We start from the raw sequence: 15862 nt of genomic DNA on the forward strand, positions 1-15862 counted from the left end.
ACACACAACCATTGATAACACTTATGCTCCAATATCATACGTATCATCTCATACAATCAATTATTAATATCAATAACATAAACACAAATAATTCTTTGCATCTAGGTTGTTGTCCTGGTGTATTTATACCACTTGTATATAACCTAAATAACCTAGGTTGTTGTCCGCGTATGTATATACAATATTTATATAACTATAATGGTCTAGGGTTACTATATTATTGTTGTAATTAGTTTCTAATCATAGTATATACCTATTGTATCACTAATTGATTCTAAGTTGATTATAACCTAGTAAACAATAATGGTTCGAAGCTATTATAGTCCTACTATTCAAAACTAGCTTAAAAATTGAAGAGGGCTAAAGAAGAAGAAATCAAACCATTTAGGAACTCCCTTAAATGCCTTTTCTTCTTTCCCACTTTCTCTCTCTAGATTTCCTTTGATTTTGAGCCCTCCAATTCTAAACCTTCGCTGCCCTATTTAACTCGTTCTCACGGCTGGACAAGGAAGAAGATGTGAGTTGGAAACAAAAAAGGTTTGAAGTTTATAAGGGTATTGCTATTTGGACCCCTATTATTTGCTAGTAGCACCTCTTAAAAGTAAGCGTGCTACAGCTTTATAGATATTTTATGTCGAAAATTTTTACTGTTATGGAAACCGATTAGAAGGAAAACTAACATAATTTAAAATAGAGATTAATTAGAAGGTTTGAGAGAGAAAGCCGAGTCGAGTTGTCTCCATCCTTAACACAATGAACACCCCGATATTAGTCTAAGGGAGATTTCATAGGCAATGCCCAAAGTTGTTATAAACAATCTCGCTAGAGGCAAATCCTAATTTGGTTAAAGACAATGTGTGTTTAGGAGACAATGCCTCAACCAATGTTTAACCTAACGGCGCCAATTGCCGTTAGGTCATCATCACCAGTCGACGACCTTGACTGGGATATTTTTTCTTTTCTTTCTCTTCTTCCTTCTTCTCCATCCTTCTTCTTCTTCTTCTTCCTTCTTTCTTCTTCTTCTCTTCCTCCATTTTAACATACCAAATTATAGGACTATCTCTTCTAAAAACATTAAATTAAAGTTTATTAAAAGGGGGTACAAGTACAGCTGAAGAAGAATCTAATAAAACCCAGAAACACAATCAACAGATGGAAATACAAGTAATAATTTTCCACAAAATCTAGCACAATAGCAGATAGAAATCTATCTTTAAAAATATGGCTCTAAGAAAACTGGAGATTTAATTAATGCACAAAAATAACGGGAACACATTATCATTTACATTATTACATCACAACCCTAGAAGTCATTGCAACCACAACATAATGATGCTTTTACCATCACAACAATTAAAAAGAAATAAAATATGCCTACTTCAGCAGTTGACCTAAACCTATTGAAAGTTGAAACCTTGAATGTTTAACCTAACTGACGACTTCAATGTTCACAAAGTTTCGATCAAAAACCCTAAAGCTCACCAAAATCCAAATGTTACCTGTAATCAAGTTAGCAAGGGAAGACAAGTGAAAGTAAGTTTTGACATTTGATGATGAACATTGGTTGAAGTTAGTACTTTCTCTTTCATTAGATCTCCTTCTTTGAAATCTCTCCATTTTTAACCATTCAAAATATTTGAAACCCAGATAGGAAATCACAGAGAAACTATTAACCATATCTTAAGAAGGAAGAAGAAGATGAAGCGAGAAGATTAAGAAGGACTTTCTTTTAAAGATCGCCGGGCGGATTTGCCGGAAATTGCCAGCACATTTTCTGTCGGGTGGCCATAACCTTCCAAAGTGGCATAGCTTATAGCCCAAAAAGTGGATCCTAATAGGACTTTTAGTCCTCTCTAATCCAATAAAGGGTTTGAAAACCAAAATAATATCCTAAATGGATATCTAGTCCATTTGGATCCATCTAGAGAAAAAACACAAATCCCTAGAATAACTATAAAATATTAATACATAAACTAACCTTCCTGCAATATAAAAACACATTTAAGCTCAAATTCACTAAATATCTTTTTCATTTTTATCTCCCTGTTTCTCTCTCCAATCACGTTTCTAAACAAAGAAACCGTGATCTTCATTAGCTTTTTGTAACCGAAACCTTCTGGTTTTGTCTCGCTCTCTACATCTGAACCGAATACCTTCTGGTTTTTTCTCTCTCTCTACATCTTAATCGAATGAAAATCCTCCATTAAATCAGAAACTTTGTTTCATATTCATTTGAGTTGCTAAAAAAATCTTTGTCATTTTTAATCAGGTAAAACACAAATCAATTTATAAGTTTTCTGATTCTGTTTCAGTTTATTATAGTTGATTCTCTCTCTCTACATCTTAATCGACTGAAAATTTCCCATTAAAATAGAAAACTTGTTTCATATTCATTAGAGCTTCTGAAAATCATCTTCTTATGGTAAATCAGGTAAACAAAATTCTTCTTTACTTATTTTGTTTCAAATCGAGTATGTTATTATTGTCTTTCTCTCTCTTAAAATTTCCTTAATGTTTTTGATATTGATGAGATAATCCTTCATTACTGACTCCTACAAATCGAGTATATTTATTGTTGCAATCAATCATCATATCAGATATCTTTAGATTTGTTGTTTAAGTCTAATGATATTCACACTTTTTCTTCAGATCTGGTTTTCAATCTGTAGGGATTTATAAAATATGCGTTTTTCGTACGGTTCCTCATAACAGAATTAACATTACATGTACTTTACCATAAATTATCATAATTTACAGTAAATTATGCAAACATATCCCGTACGAGGTTTTTCAAAATGAGAACATGATATATGTATTTTCTAACAAATTATATATACTTTATCAGGAATATTATGAATATTATATTATTGGCCATAAATTATGCGTAATTTATAGAACATTACGCATGCTTTAATCTCAAAACAGTACTTGTTTCATTATTAGAACAACTTCGCTTTATATATGCAAATCTAGTGTACTTTAAAATAAATTATATATAATTTACATAAATGTTCATGTGATTTATTGTAAATAATATACTTTTCTATAAAATTTATATGTATTAATCTTTCTCCATTTGTTATCACAGGTGGAGTTTCAGGTATAATCATCAAATCAAAATAAGCAAATCAAACTCAAATCAGAGGGTTGGGATAAGATATTTACAGATGGAGTTTCAGGCAATATATTATCAACACAGGGCATGATTTCAAATTCTTAAAAAATGATTCGAAGCGTGTTACTGCTGTGTGTCCTGTTGAAGATTGCAAATGGAGAATGCATGGATGGGCACCATTGAAATACGAATCTATGTTCATAATTGATTTTATTTCTTCGGTTACCGTATCTACTATGTACTTCCGGTTCTATTTTTGACAATCTAAGGAATAAAATTTAATTATTTTGATAAATGTCTCATTATGTTTCGTAAAGTTTGCATAATTTATTCTAAATTATACATAAAACTGTATATACAGTTAGACAAGTGTTTTCTTTTCTTTTCCCTTTCGTAAAGTTTGCATAATTTATTCATAAATTACAAAAATTAATATTTTCAAATAAAACCCTAAACCCCAAAAATTACATTACATGTTTGATAAAGTATGCGTACTTTGTTACTGAAATTTGTCTAAATCTCAAACAAAAGTAAGATTTTCAAATAAAAATTAGGTTTTTACAGATTACAAACCATTACCAAAATCAAGATTTTCGAATCAAACCCTAATATTTTTTGTGAGAAATCATTACCAAAATGATGAAATACTATTTTTTACAAAGTAGAATGAACATGCAAACACATATTTCTAAAGATTTAACCTGAAGTTAATGACGGTTCGAATTTGAACAGATCAGAAAACGAAATCGTTTATATGAAGCAACTTACCTTTTTACCTGATAACAGATTCAATAAAAGATAAATGAAGAGTGGTGAAGAAGAAAAGATGTTACCTTTTTGATGTGCGTACGATTGTTTAGGGTTTCTGTTTTGAAAAGATTTAAATCTGGATTTTGATTCCGAAACGGTTGAGAAGAGAGAGAAAGGATTGATTCGTTGCTTGTTTTAAATCCTATAAATCACGCTGGAACAAGATGGAAATTACACTTTAACCCCCAACTTCATTAACACCCGCGTGTTTTGAATGAGGGACATGGACGGTATGTATGTTGTAAAGTATGGATAATTTCGTCCATTAAGCAAAAGGACTAAATATCTATGTTTTGAGAAGATTGGATCATAAATCTTTTTAGAAGATTATTTTGGACCTTATACCCATGGACCCTTGCCTTTAACCAAACTTGGTCCTAATGAATTGACCAAGTCAAGCCTGGAAAATATATTGCCTATAACAATAAAAGGCATTGCCTATAAAATTTTCCTAGTACTAAAATCAGTCAGATGTTTGTCTCCCAAGATACAACGGCTATACCTTTCTAGATGACGACTATGAGTACTTCATTTTCTGAAAGCTTGCGAACTTTGAAACAGGTAGTAAGAACGATAGATGAAAGTGACTTCTTAAAACTCTAAATGCTCATGTAACTTTGAATGCTAAAATATTTCGTATTTTGTTTGCTGGATTCTGTTTGGTATATATAGGAGTATTGACAACACTTCTGATAGATGCCTATAGATGAATGGATGCTTCCCAACAGTCATATTTGACTATTGACTTTCGAGTGCAATCTTGACCATCAGATCTCAACTGATATATCTTGATCTCGTGCACGGAATGCCCACTGTTAGATCGTCAAGGGATCTATCTTATGGGCTCCAAACATCATGTCCATCTGATCAAATCTATGATCTTAAAATGAAAGGCTTTGATCACACCTCGCAACGATGCCTACGAGCGAAGTGGAAAGTGCGTGCGGGCGCCTCTAAAGCGTCCAATGCACCCTAAACGCCCACCCTGCGCGAATTGCGTGGTGCAAACCACGCAAAGAACCTTTTAATTTCAACAAATATATCATAAACATCTGGAAGAGTCTATATAAGGAAATCATACTTCTCCAACATCATAGATGTGGTACTAACTCAAAATCTCGATTAAGAGGTAGTGGTAGTCATACCAAACTAATTTGGTAATAACTCATTCATACGGAATCAGATTTGGACAAACTGTAGGTCTAAATTCATGAACTCGACGATACGAATCCAGCGAGACGTCTTAATCGAGATTCTGATGAATCTAGGCCCCTCAAATTAACAAAAATACCGGTTCAACTGCGTTTGAGCTAGGTACCAATTCCAACACCTTATTTATACCTTTTAAAACAAGTCAATAAATGATAAATTCACCTCCACTGTGAATTGAACCTGTATCTTCTGAATTTTAAAGTAAATTAACAACCAACTAGCCAAGCAATAGTTCGAAGAAACTTGTTTCTTTTAATTTATTGGGTCCTACTTTTTGCGGTAAAAAACTTGGGATGCTTAACCTTTCATTAGAAAGTATTGCTATATTTAGTTACACTTTTGATTTTCCATTGTTGAGGTTGTGGGTATGTATTTTAGAATTCAACAGTACTCAGTTATAAAATAAAATGAGCTTTAGGCAATCTACCAATACTAATAAGATTTTATAAGCATGCCACTTGATTGAAGTGCATTACTATTTGAAATATAATACTTGTAACGCAAGAAGATCATTCACAATGGTCAATATAATAAAATCTATGGGATTACAATCCCTAAAAATAAATGATGGATTCCACCTTCATTGTAAATCGAACCCGATCTTTTGAATTTTAGAATAGAGGTACAATCAACTGGCCAAGCAGTAGCAGACTTTTCTTTTGATTTAATAGTTTATACTTTTTGTGATAGAACCTTTCGTTATAATGTATTGTTAGTTACCCATTTTTTATTTTTGTTCCATTTTTGAAGTTGTGGGTATATATTTTAAATTTAATAGAAAAGTATTCAGTTGAGAAATCAAATGGGCTTTAGACAATCGGATAAGATTTTTGTAAGCATGCCACTTGATCGATGTGCACTACTATCCAAAAGATAACCCCTTTAAAACAAGAAAATCATTCTCAATGGTCAATATTAAAAACAAAATCTATGGGATCACAACTCTAAAAATAAATGGTGGATTCCACCTCCACCATGAATCAAATTGCAGTGGAATCTTCCCAGTAAAGGCACAATAAACTGGCCTATTTATTGTTTCTTACCTTTTGTGTTAAGGAACCTCCTTTTTTTTTTACTTTTCATTAGAGATTAAAGTTATAATTAGTTACACTTCTTATTTTCCACAGTTGAAATTGCAGATAGATTTCAAATTTAAAAATATTCAGTTGAAAAATGAAATTTGATTTAGGTAATCTACCAAAACTCATAAGATTTTTGTAATCATGCCACCAGATTGAAGTGCATTACTATTTGACACTTAATATCTTTAAACAAAGAAAATCATTCTAAATGGTCAATATAAAAAACAATATCTATGTGATTACAATCACTAAATGATTGCATAAAGTACCTTCCATTTTTGAAACAAAAGAACTTTATAAGGACCTATGTTTTCCTTTCTAACAACAAACGGGTTACAATTAAGATACAACCATGTTAACTAAAATGAAATTTGCTTTCATTGTAGTAGTCACTCTCATGATCTTCTCTCGAGTAATAGCTGATGATAATCTTTTAAAAATCAATAGACTTGTTCCATCTGGTCCAAGTGGATCACAACCTCGTGAAACTTATAATAATTTTCAAGCTTTAGATCATCCATTTGAAATCAAGCGTCTTGTTCCATCTGGTCCAGATCAACAACAACCTCCTATAACTTCTTATAATTTTCAAGCTTTAGATCATCCATTTGAAATCAAGCGTCTTGTTCCATCTGGTCCAGATCAACAACAACCTCCTGTAACTTCTAATAATTTTCAAGCTTTAGATCATTCCTTTGAAATCAAGCGTCTTGTTCCATCTGGTCCAGATCAACAACAACCTCCTGTAACTTCTAATAATTTTCAAGCTTTAGACCATCCCTTTGAAATCAAGCGTCTTGTTCCATCTGGTCCAGATCAACAACAACCTCCTGTAACTTCTAATAATTTTCAAGCTTTAGATCATCCCTTTGAAATCAAGCGTCTTGTTCCATCTGGTCCAGATCAACATCAACCTCCTGTAACTTCTAATAATTTTCAAGCTTTAGACCATCCCTTTGAAATCAAGCGTCTTGTTCCATCTGGTCCAGATCAACAACAACCTCCTGTAACTTCTAATAATTTTCAAGCTTTAGACTATCCCTTTGAAATCAAGCGTCTTGTTCCATCTGGTCCAGATCAACAACAACCTCCTGTAACTTCTAATAATTTTCAAGCTTTAGATCATCCATTTGAAATCAAGCGTCTTGTTCCATCTGGTCCAGATCAACAACAACCTCCTGTAACTTCTAATAATTTTCAAATTTTAGATCATCCCTTTGAAACCAAGTGTATTGTTCCATCTGGTCCTAGTGGAGCACAACCTCCTGAAACTTCTAATTATTTTCAAGTTTTAGATTCTTTTGAAATCAAAAGGCGTCTTCCTTCTGGTCCAAGTGGAGCACAACCTCATGAAATTTCCGATGATATTGCAGGTTTAGATCGTTTTTCTGAAATCAGAAGGCGTGTTCCTTCTGGTCCAAGTGGAGCACAACCATACCAAAATTCTGAGCACTTTCTAGTTTCAGATAAAATCAAGATGCTTGTTCCCTCTGGTACGAGTGGGGCACAACCTCTTGAAATTTCAAGGACTTCTGGAAACAAGGTTATATCTACTGTTAAAACTTTTAAGAATATGAGACAAACTTAGACATCAAGAGATGATTCTCTTCCAATCAGGTTAAGAAATCCATATATGTGAAATTTAGGGGGGCGGGAGGGGGTCTTTGGTGTTACAGTGTTATTATTATTTTGTCTTTTGTAATAATCGGGCCTCTTATGAAACTAGGTTTCTAACAATTTGATATACTCCTAATGTATGTTCAAAACTTTATGAAACTATTCACTATTAAGTGGTTCTTAGAGATTTTTCGTACTAATTCCAATATTAATTTTGTTTGGTCTATTGAATGATAAGACTATGATATTAACTTGAAAGAGTCACTACAAAAATCGCGAGTATTGCCGGCGGTAAAAAAGCGTCGGGATCATATAAATGTCGTCGGCATAGCTCACTGCCGACGATAAAAAAATGGTCGGCAATAGAGGCGCCACGAAAGCTATCCGCGACGAAGTTCTCGACGAATAAAAAGCGTCGGCACACTTTATGCCGACGGTTTGTGTAAATAAAACACCGTCGGCAGTGAGAAAGATAATTTCGCGGGAACACCATTTCCCGCGAGTTTCTTAACATATGCCGACGGTTTGTCTTCCAAAAAATCGTCGGCAGGTGCTGATTTCACCGACGATTTTTACTCCGTCGGCAATAGTTATTATTTTTTTTTTTTTTGAAATCTATTTTTTGTACCCGCTGCTGCACCTGGTAATCCATAAAATGCAGCAGCATAATGAATATTAACCTGCATAAGTATCAAAATGTCTAATACACATTGAAGAACAAGTCATATGTTTCATAATAGCCATTGTCTAACGAAAACAAAACCATGAAAGATTTGAAGATTCAAAATTACAAAACTAGTTTAGGAACAAAGAATTTATAAAAATCAGATCTTCAACAAGTATCTTATCACCTCTGAAACACCAACAGACCTGCACAAAGAAACAACCGACCAATTCAAACTCAAAGCTTGGAACTCAATTTACAACAATGGTTAGAAAAATTATAGGAGACCAAAAACATCATCTTTGGAATGAAGAATGATCAAGCTGACTTCCACAACGAGCAAAGATTTAACCAATGAATATATGAATGAATTATCATGTAACTTTGGGTTGACTTTCGAGAGAGACGAAATAATGTGGGGAAGACTTGATCATCAATAAGATCCAGATGTAAGAGAAGCTAAAAGTGCGATTCCAGAGGTAGTAATCACTTGTAGGTTTCATGGAATGAAGTCAAACTATCACTTAGCACTACAATAATACCTTCTTCTTCCTATATCAATTCTAAACTAGAGAGTCTACTACCAATAATTGATAATGAATGAAAGAAAATTCATATTGTTTTTTTGGGCAAAAAAACTAATAACCCAAATATGGAAACTCCCCACACAAGTTCTCCAACTGATTAACTGAATAATCCATAATCAAACCTAAGAAAACAAAGACTAGGTATAATACTATATCTAGATGAACACTTTTACCTTAACTCATAGACCAAGTTTCAATTATTTTTGCCGACAAGCTGACTTCATCTATGGAATGAAAAATGATCCTATGTCTGATACATATTTCAGTATAACACTAAAACCTGACCATCTTATGTCAATACTCTTATCTTTCTAAATTCTACCGACTAACTTACTCCATTTAGAGTGTTGTCTAGATATACGATGTTTGAAGAATAGTAAACAAAAGTCAACAGTTGGTAGCCTATAGGTCCGGTCTTATTAGTGTTTGAGTCGGCGTTTATCCAGTTTCCTAAAGAAGAATAAAAGTATACTTTATATTATATTGAAACTCTTGTCGCAACAATGATATTCAAATTAAACCTATTCCAACCTAATAAATGCATAGCTAGGTAACAATAATCAATGTCTCTACTAATGCTCTCATTATAGTCTAGTTCACGAGGGAAGCGAAGTCATGCGTTACAAAATTCGACACCAAACACAAGTGTAGCAATAAACAGTCCGGTCTTTCATCGTACTTATATCAATCTGATGTACAAAAAACTCAAACAAATGAAAAATAAATGTAAGATGCATAAAGTATTTACCTTAAACAAAAGTAATCACATCCAAGCTAAATCTGAGAAGAAGTTGTGCGCGTATATTGCCCTTATCCAAACAAAAATACAAGAAATCATCAAAATAATTTAAAACAACAACATACAAAGCTAACATATATGAGATCAATAAGTTAAATTTACCTCTAGCTCCCTGTGATCGCATGAAATTCATGACCTGTGTCATTTGTGCTTTCAGAGAAGATACCTCTGATGTGACATTACAAAGCTTCTCTTTTAACTTAGCATTCTCCTCTTTTAACTCAACATTTTGTTCCTTAATATTGGAAAGTACTTGCTCTATTTTCTTATTAGTTGTTGAAGATTGTCGAGGAAAGAGGTCTTTCGGCTTCACATGAGGCATAAGTCGAATTCTACCACTTCGCTCTGGTCCCATGACTTGGGCAAAGATGTCATTAGGACCGGGCAAGTCCTCAAATTCTCCATCAGCATTCTGGATCGCAATCTCCGTTCTTTGCTCCATATCTTTCTGCAAATAGAATAAACTTGATCAATGTCTATATATTTATCTACATAATCATTATGAACAAAAAAGCATAATCACATGAGATGTAAATTATTACTAGCAGCTCGACTGCATTGGGGTCTACTCCGTTGTCTTTACTTGTATATGTTGTCTTAAAGAGATCGACACGAGTAGGTTCTCTTTCATTTTCTTGTCGAAACTGTAACAATCAACACACACAAAACAATAATTAAGAAGTTCAAAACAAAAACAAAAATCATAAATACAAGGTTTACCTCATGAAAAACTTGTGCTAGGGATTTTAACCCAAAATGGTGATTAAGTTTCAGAGCAGCCCTATTTCTGGCATTTTGTTCGGCTAACTTCTACATTTAACAGAAAAAAAAATTTAGAAACACATGCAAAAACTTCAAACAATTATAAAGAGATGAAAAAAATTTGTTTTACCTTAATATCCTCATTAGTGTCCCAAAGTTGAACCATCGTCAACCATTGAGAAGAGACAATTCCTGGAGGAATCGATTTTTTGCATTCACTCTTGTCTTCAACATCTGTATAAAACTTTCTCTTCGTAGAACATTTATGATCTTTCCACTTCCTGTTTAGCTCTCTACTTAGAAGCTTATCAGACGCATCAGGAACGTCGCACAATAACTTGAAAAACAAATAAGTCTGTTAGCTTGATTGAAAACAACATAAAAGGAAAAAAGAGATAATATTTTAATGAAAACCCAAATCTATTACCTTAATTTCACTAATAGCTCTTTTTTTTTTGTTCCTCGTCAACTTGTTTCCATTTTTGTTTTGTTATTGGGAACCTGTTACCATCTCTCGCCAATAATCCTATGTATTGTGCCATTTTTGATGTATTTGATCCAATTGGCCGGTTCTCTGAATCGAAATCAATATGTAATTTTTCTCCGTCTGGAAGGCGATTCAACCACTTATTTTTGTTATTTCCCCTTCCCTTCTTTCTTGGCGGTTCGAACATGATGTTTCAAGACCTACATAAACAAGAGAAATACTCAACATTAGAATTCATATAGTTCTATAATACAACAAGTATCTTATCACCTCTGAAACACCAACAGACCTGCACAAAGAAACAACCGACCAATTCAAACTCAAAGCTTGGAACTCAATTTACAACAATGGTTAGAAAAATTATAGGAGACCAAAAACATCATCTTTGGAATGAAAAATGATCAAGCTGACTTCCACAACGAGCAAAGATCTTGATTTGTTCAACCTAAAAGAAGGAATTCTTACACCCAAACCAGTTTTACTTGTAACAATTGGTGCAAATTGAAATTTAGAACCCAAATTAGTCATAGAGTCTACTTTAATTTCAGTAATTGAACCAATTGAATTCGATTTACCAATTCTAATACCACTAATTTGTTTTCCTAGTTCAAGAAAAGACTCAACATTTGATACTTTTCTGGTCTTTAATGAAGAATTTCTCATCCCATGATGTTTAATTGTCTTAACAATTTCTTTACTACTATCAAAGTTCTAAAAAGGAGATGTCGTAATGCTGTAGTGTTTTTTTTTTCCTATTGACGGATTTTCAACCAATTTGAAGGAAACAATACTTGTTAATTTCATAAATATAATATGGATTACATCATGAATCAAACGAACACTATAATTGTCAGTTAAAATATTTTGTACTTTAAAAATCATATAAAGATGATTAAGACCATCCTAGAGACCGGAAAGTTCGTCTATTTTATCACAGACTGATACGGAGGTGTCCGACTACTGCACCAAAGATCTGTAAACGAAAATTGGTACTACTTAAGTGTTAACTAAATTTGTACTGACTACTGCACCAAAGTTCAGTTAACGAAAATTGGTACTACTAAAATGTTATGCTAACACAGGGAATATGTTATCATAATTCATACAGTCTATATTTTACTCAACCGAAAAAACCGGAAAGTGCAAGAATTCATTCAAAAAGTAACGCCTCCTCTTGACAACCCTCATTCATTCAAAAAGTACCAACAAACTCTCACCAACTACAAGAATTCATCATTATTCTAACAAGTGATTAACATATCAATGTAAAATAGGGAAACCCTTACCATAGAAGAAGTGAAGGAGAAGCCTGGTATGCAAGAATCCCACAACTCCAATCTGACAAACAGTACCCAAAAACCAACACAAAATGAATGTTAATTACAGATAGATGATAACCCCAAAAGTTAACCAAAACAAAATGAAAACCCTAATTAATGATTGTTCTAAATCAAGATAAGTACTGAACATAGATTATACAATGAAACCAAACAAGCTATTGTCAAATTGCAACTAATTTGGCACCACAAAATTTACTCATAAAAAAGTGATAAATTGGAAGTTAAATCATCTAAGGTAGCAACAATTATTTAGTTCAAGCTGAAGTCGTCTAGGGCTTCTAGATGTACTGCCTTTAGACCTAGTAATAACGATTCCAATACACCTAATTACCGATTTGGAGAAGAACAAGTAGTCGATTAGGGCTTTTTCCTCTTTACAAAGAGAGAGGGAGAGAGAGAGTTAAATATAGGGTTTCATAACTTACTGATTACTTGATGTAGTTGATTAGGGCTTTTCTCCAACAGAAAGAGAGAGAAATAGAGGAACAACCGTTGTCTAGGGTTTTCTCCTCAACCAAGACTCCAACAGAGAAAGAGAAGAAAAAATCGAACAGAGAGAAAAAGAGGCGTTTTTTCTTTTCTTTCTCTTTTTAAGGGCTACCGACGAGAAGAACAAAGGTCGTCGGCCAGGTTCAACCAGAGTCAACCACTATCGACTTCTACCGACGAAAATAAATATAACCGTCGGCCAGGGTCAACCACTATCGACGCGGACGAAAATGCCGTCGGGATAAGATTTCGCGGGAAGAAAAAAAATATGTGCGCCAAATTACCACCGACGGGTTATAGAAAACCGTCGAGCCAAATTTTGGCGGAATTTTTTTTATTTTGAGCGCCAATATAATCCACGAAAAAATAAATATCCCGCCAAACTATTGCCGACGGAGAAAATAAATCCGTCGAGAAACTAATATATGCCGACGAAAACGAAGTGCGTCGGCAAGCTATAAAATACGGACTTTTCCCGGAACGACCTATGCCGACGTCAGTTAGTAAAAACCGTCTGCGGAAGTCCAATACGACCGACGACTCTTCCTAAAACCGTCGGTGAATATTTTATCGCGACACATTTACATTTGTCCGTCGGTAAGGGCCGTCGGCAACATTCGCGATTTTTGTAGTGAGTTATTTTACAAGTCAGCTTCCTCTGCACAAGAGTCAAGACTACTACTTCTGCATATGATTCTAAAATAACAATTTTGCTTTGTTTGTCTTTTTAAAACAATAAGGCTTTAACCCTGGTTGTATATGAACGAAAACGAGCTTGTAAATCTCACATGTTACTTGCTAGACCTTGTGGTTAGGGTGTAAATTGTTGGAGTGCTTCTTCATTTTCCCATCTGAATCTAGTCCGAAACATGACGGAGAATTCATCATCTGATCAAATGTCAATATATCCGGGAAAACAACTTTTCAACATCTTCAGCGGGAGTCTTAAGTTAAAATATTTTTCCACCAAAAACCACAGTAAGATTAAAATATTTTTCCACCAAAAACCACAGTAAGATTGGGCGATAACTCAATGGTTGAGGCGACTTGTAATACTTGTGAGGTTTTATGATTAATTCCACCTCAGTGCATGTTTTTAGATTTTTTTTGTACTTGAAATATCCAACTTTGGGCTACGTGTACTCGAAGTGCCGAACTTTAGCCCACATGTTTCTTTGTGTAATGTTACAACCGTTCTCAACCTAGTTTCCTATATATATATATATATGCAACGTGAAGAAACATGTCAAGATTGTATTTGTGAAAATAAAACTATCTGCTTTTCATTTTAAATAGTATGTGGAGATTCCACAATTTTTATGCTCTGTCAGCAAAAGATGGCAAGTTTTTTTTGTTGTAAGATAGCTTATATTACTAAAGAGTAAGAGTGCGATTACAATACATATTAGAAATAAGTTTTGGAATATATTTTCAGAATCTATTGCGTTGAGTTTTCCATGCCCATTTCACTAGCTTATGGGCAGGGATATTGTCATTTAAGGCGACGTAAGAGAACTGAATGTTGTTAAACTTAGCGATGACAGCTTTGACTTGGTGAATGTGAGTTGTTGAATGCCAGTGTATCGTTTTTCTAGAATCGTGCAAATGTTGGATTAGACTTTGGTTGTCGCTTTCAATGATGATGTGCTTGTAGTTATAAGTAACTGCCCATTAGAACAAAATGACTTTAGCTTCAGTTTCCTTGTTTGAACGAGCTCGGAGAGTTTGCTTCAATGTAAATAAGATGGGAATCATGAACAATAAAACTAATTCAAATACAATTCGTAGTGTCAATAAACGAGACATTTGTATTAACTAACGACACCAGGAGTGCGAGCTCTGACAAATTAGTAAATAATGTCTATAAACAATGTTGAAATATATTGTGATTTTATACTTCAACATATATCATTCAAAGATATATTACATTGATATCCAACCGTGACTGAGTTAAATGTATGTAAAAAAAAAACTAACAGAATATATTAAATAATAAGATAAATTACAATGAAATTAGATTGTTTCAGGCCAGTGGATGGGCCCGTGTGGGCAGGGCGTCCGCACTGGGCCCTCAGCACAAGGGGCCCATTTCCTATAACAGGCCAGAGTATAAGTTATATATAGTTAACCTTAGCTTAAAAGACATAATTTGTCTATTAGCTCGGTTTGTAAGTTTATTAAGCTTCCAAGAAAGTGACACGGGATAGGGTCACACTGCTCTCAAATCCTATATGGTGCGTTTAGTTGCAGGATTCCAACCAAAAATGAGATTTGGTAGGATTCAAGATTCCTTGGTCTATTTGCTACCCAGAATTCAAGGACTCTTGAATCTTAAGGATTCCTAAGTCCAAAAGTTGTATCGGACCAAAATCCCACCCTACCTTCTACGATTTGCTAGGATTCTGGATTAATAAACCCAAATTTTAAACTTGAAATCAAACAAAAAAAAATCCATTATGAACATATTTTTCTACAAAATAATTATTTTTAATTTTGAAAACGCAAATTTATTTTCAAAAACTGTTTTTTTTCAAAAATCATTTTCCAAGAAAACTGATTTTCGGAAACCATTTTTTTCCAACAACTGTTATTTCCGGAAAATTGTTTGTTATTTCTAAAAATGTTTTTTCCCAAAACCCGATTTTCTCCTATCTAAATTTTTTTTTTCAGAAAACAAATATTTTTTTCTCGAAAACCGTTTTTCCCTCAAAAAACATTTTTTCCCCCATCAATTAGTTTTTTCAAAAATTTATTTTCCCTGAAAACTAATTTTTCACGTAAAATTTTTTCCCTCAATTTTTTTAGAAAAAATTGGTTGGAGACCCAAAGCGTCATGGGTTAATGAGATTCCACCATGGGCTCAAGTTCCAAGCGTCAATATGTGTCTTTTTTCCTTCT

The 15862-nt window shown here is 33.6% G+C and overlaps 2 protein-coding genes across 2 annotated transcripts; one reads left to right on the forward strand and one right to left on the reverse strand.

Annotated features, from left to right (window-relative positions):
• Positions 1-6549: 6549 nt before the first annotated feature.
• Positions 6550-8017, forward strand: LOC147537808 (uncharacterized). The gene has a single exon (XM_086644253.1). The coding sequence runs from the start codon at positions 6572-6574 to the stop codon at positions 7805-7807; it is 1236 nt and encodes a 411-aa protein (XP_086500379.1). The 5' UTR covers positions 6550-6571; the 3' UTR covers positions 7808-8017.
• Positions 8018-8546: 529 nt separating this feature from the next.
• Positions 8547-13103, reverse strand: LOC147537809 (uncharacterized). Its single transcript, XM_086644826.1, has 9 exons — positions 12901-13103; positions 12422-12473; positions 11076-11335; positions 10779-10985; positions 10607-10696; positions 10429-10530; positions 9989-10334; positions 9836-9896; positions 8547-8706 (listed from the first exon to the last, which is right to left on the reverse strand). The coding sequence occupies exons 4-8, from the start codon at positions 10812-10814 to the stop codon at positions 9862-9864; spliced, it is 609 nt and encodes a 202-aa protein (XP_086500952.1). The 5' UTR covers positions 10815-10985; positions 11076-11335; positions 12422-12473; positions 12901-13103; the 3' UTR covers positions 8547-8706; positions 9836-9861.
• Between the last annotated feature and the right edge of the window lie 2759 nt (positions 13104-15862).

Source organism: Eschscholzia californica, unplaced genomic scaffold (genome assembly GCF_041429995.1).
Source record: "Eschscholzia californica isolate CP2 unplaced genomic scaffold, dmEscCali1.0.p SCAF_5, whole genome shotgun sequence".
NCBI classification, from domain to species: domain Eukaryota; kingdom Viridiplantae; phylum Streptophyta; class Magnoliopsida; order Ranunculales; family Papaveraceae; genus Eschscholzia; species Eschscholzia californica.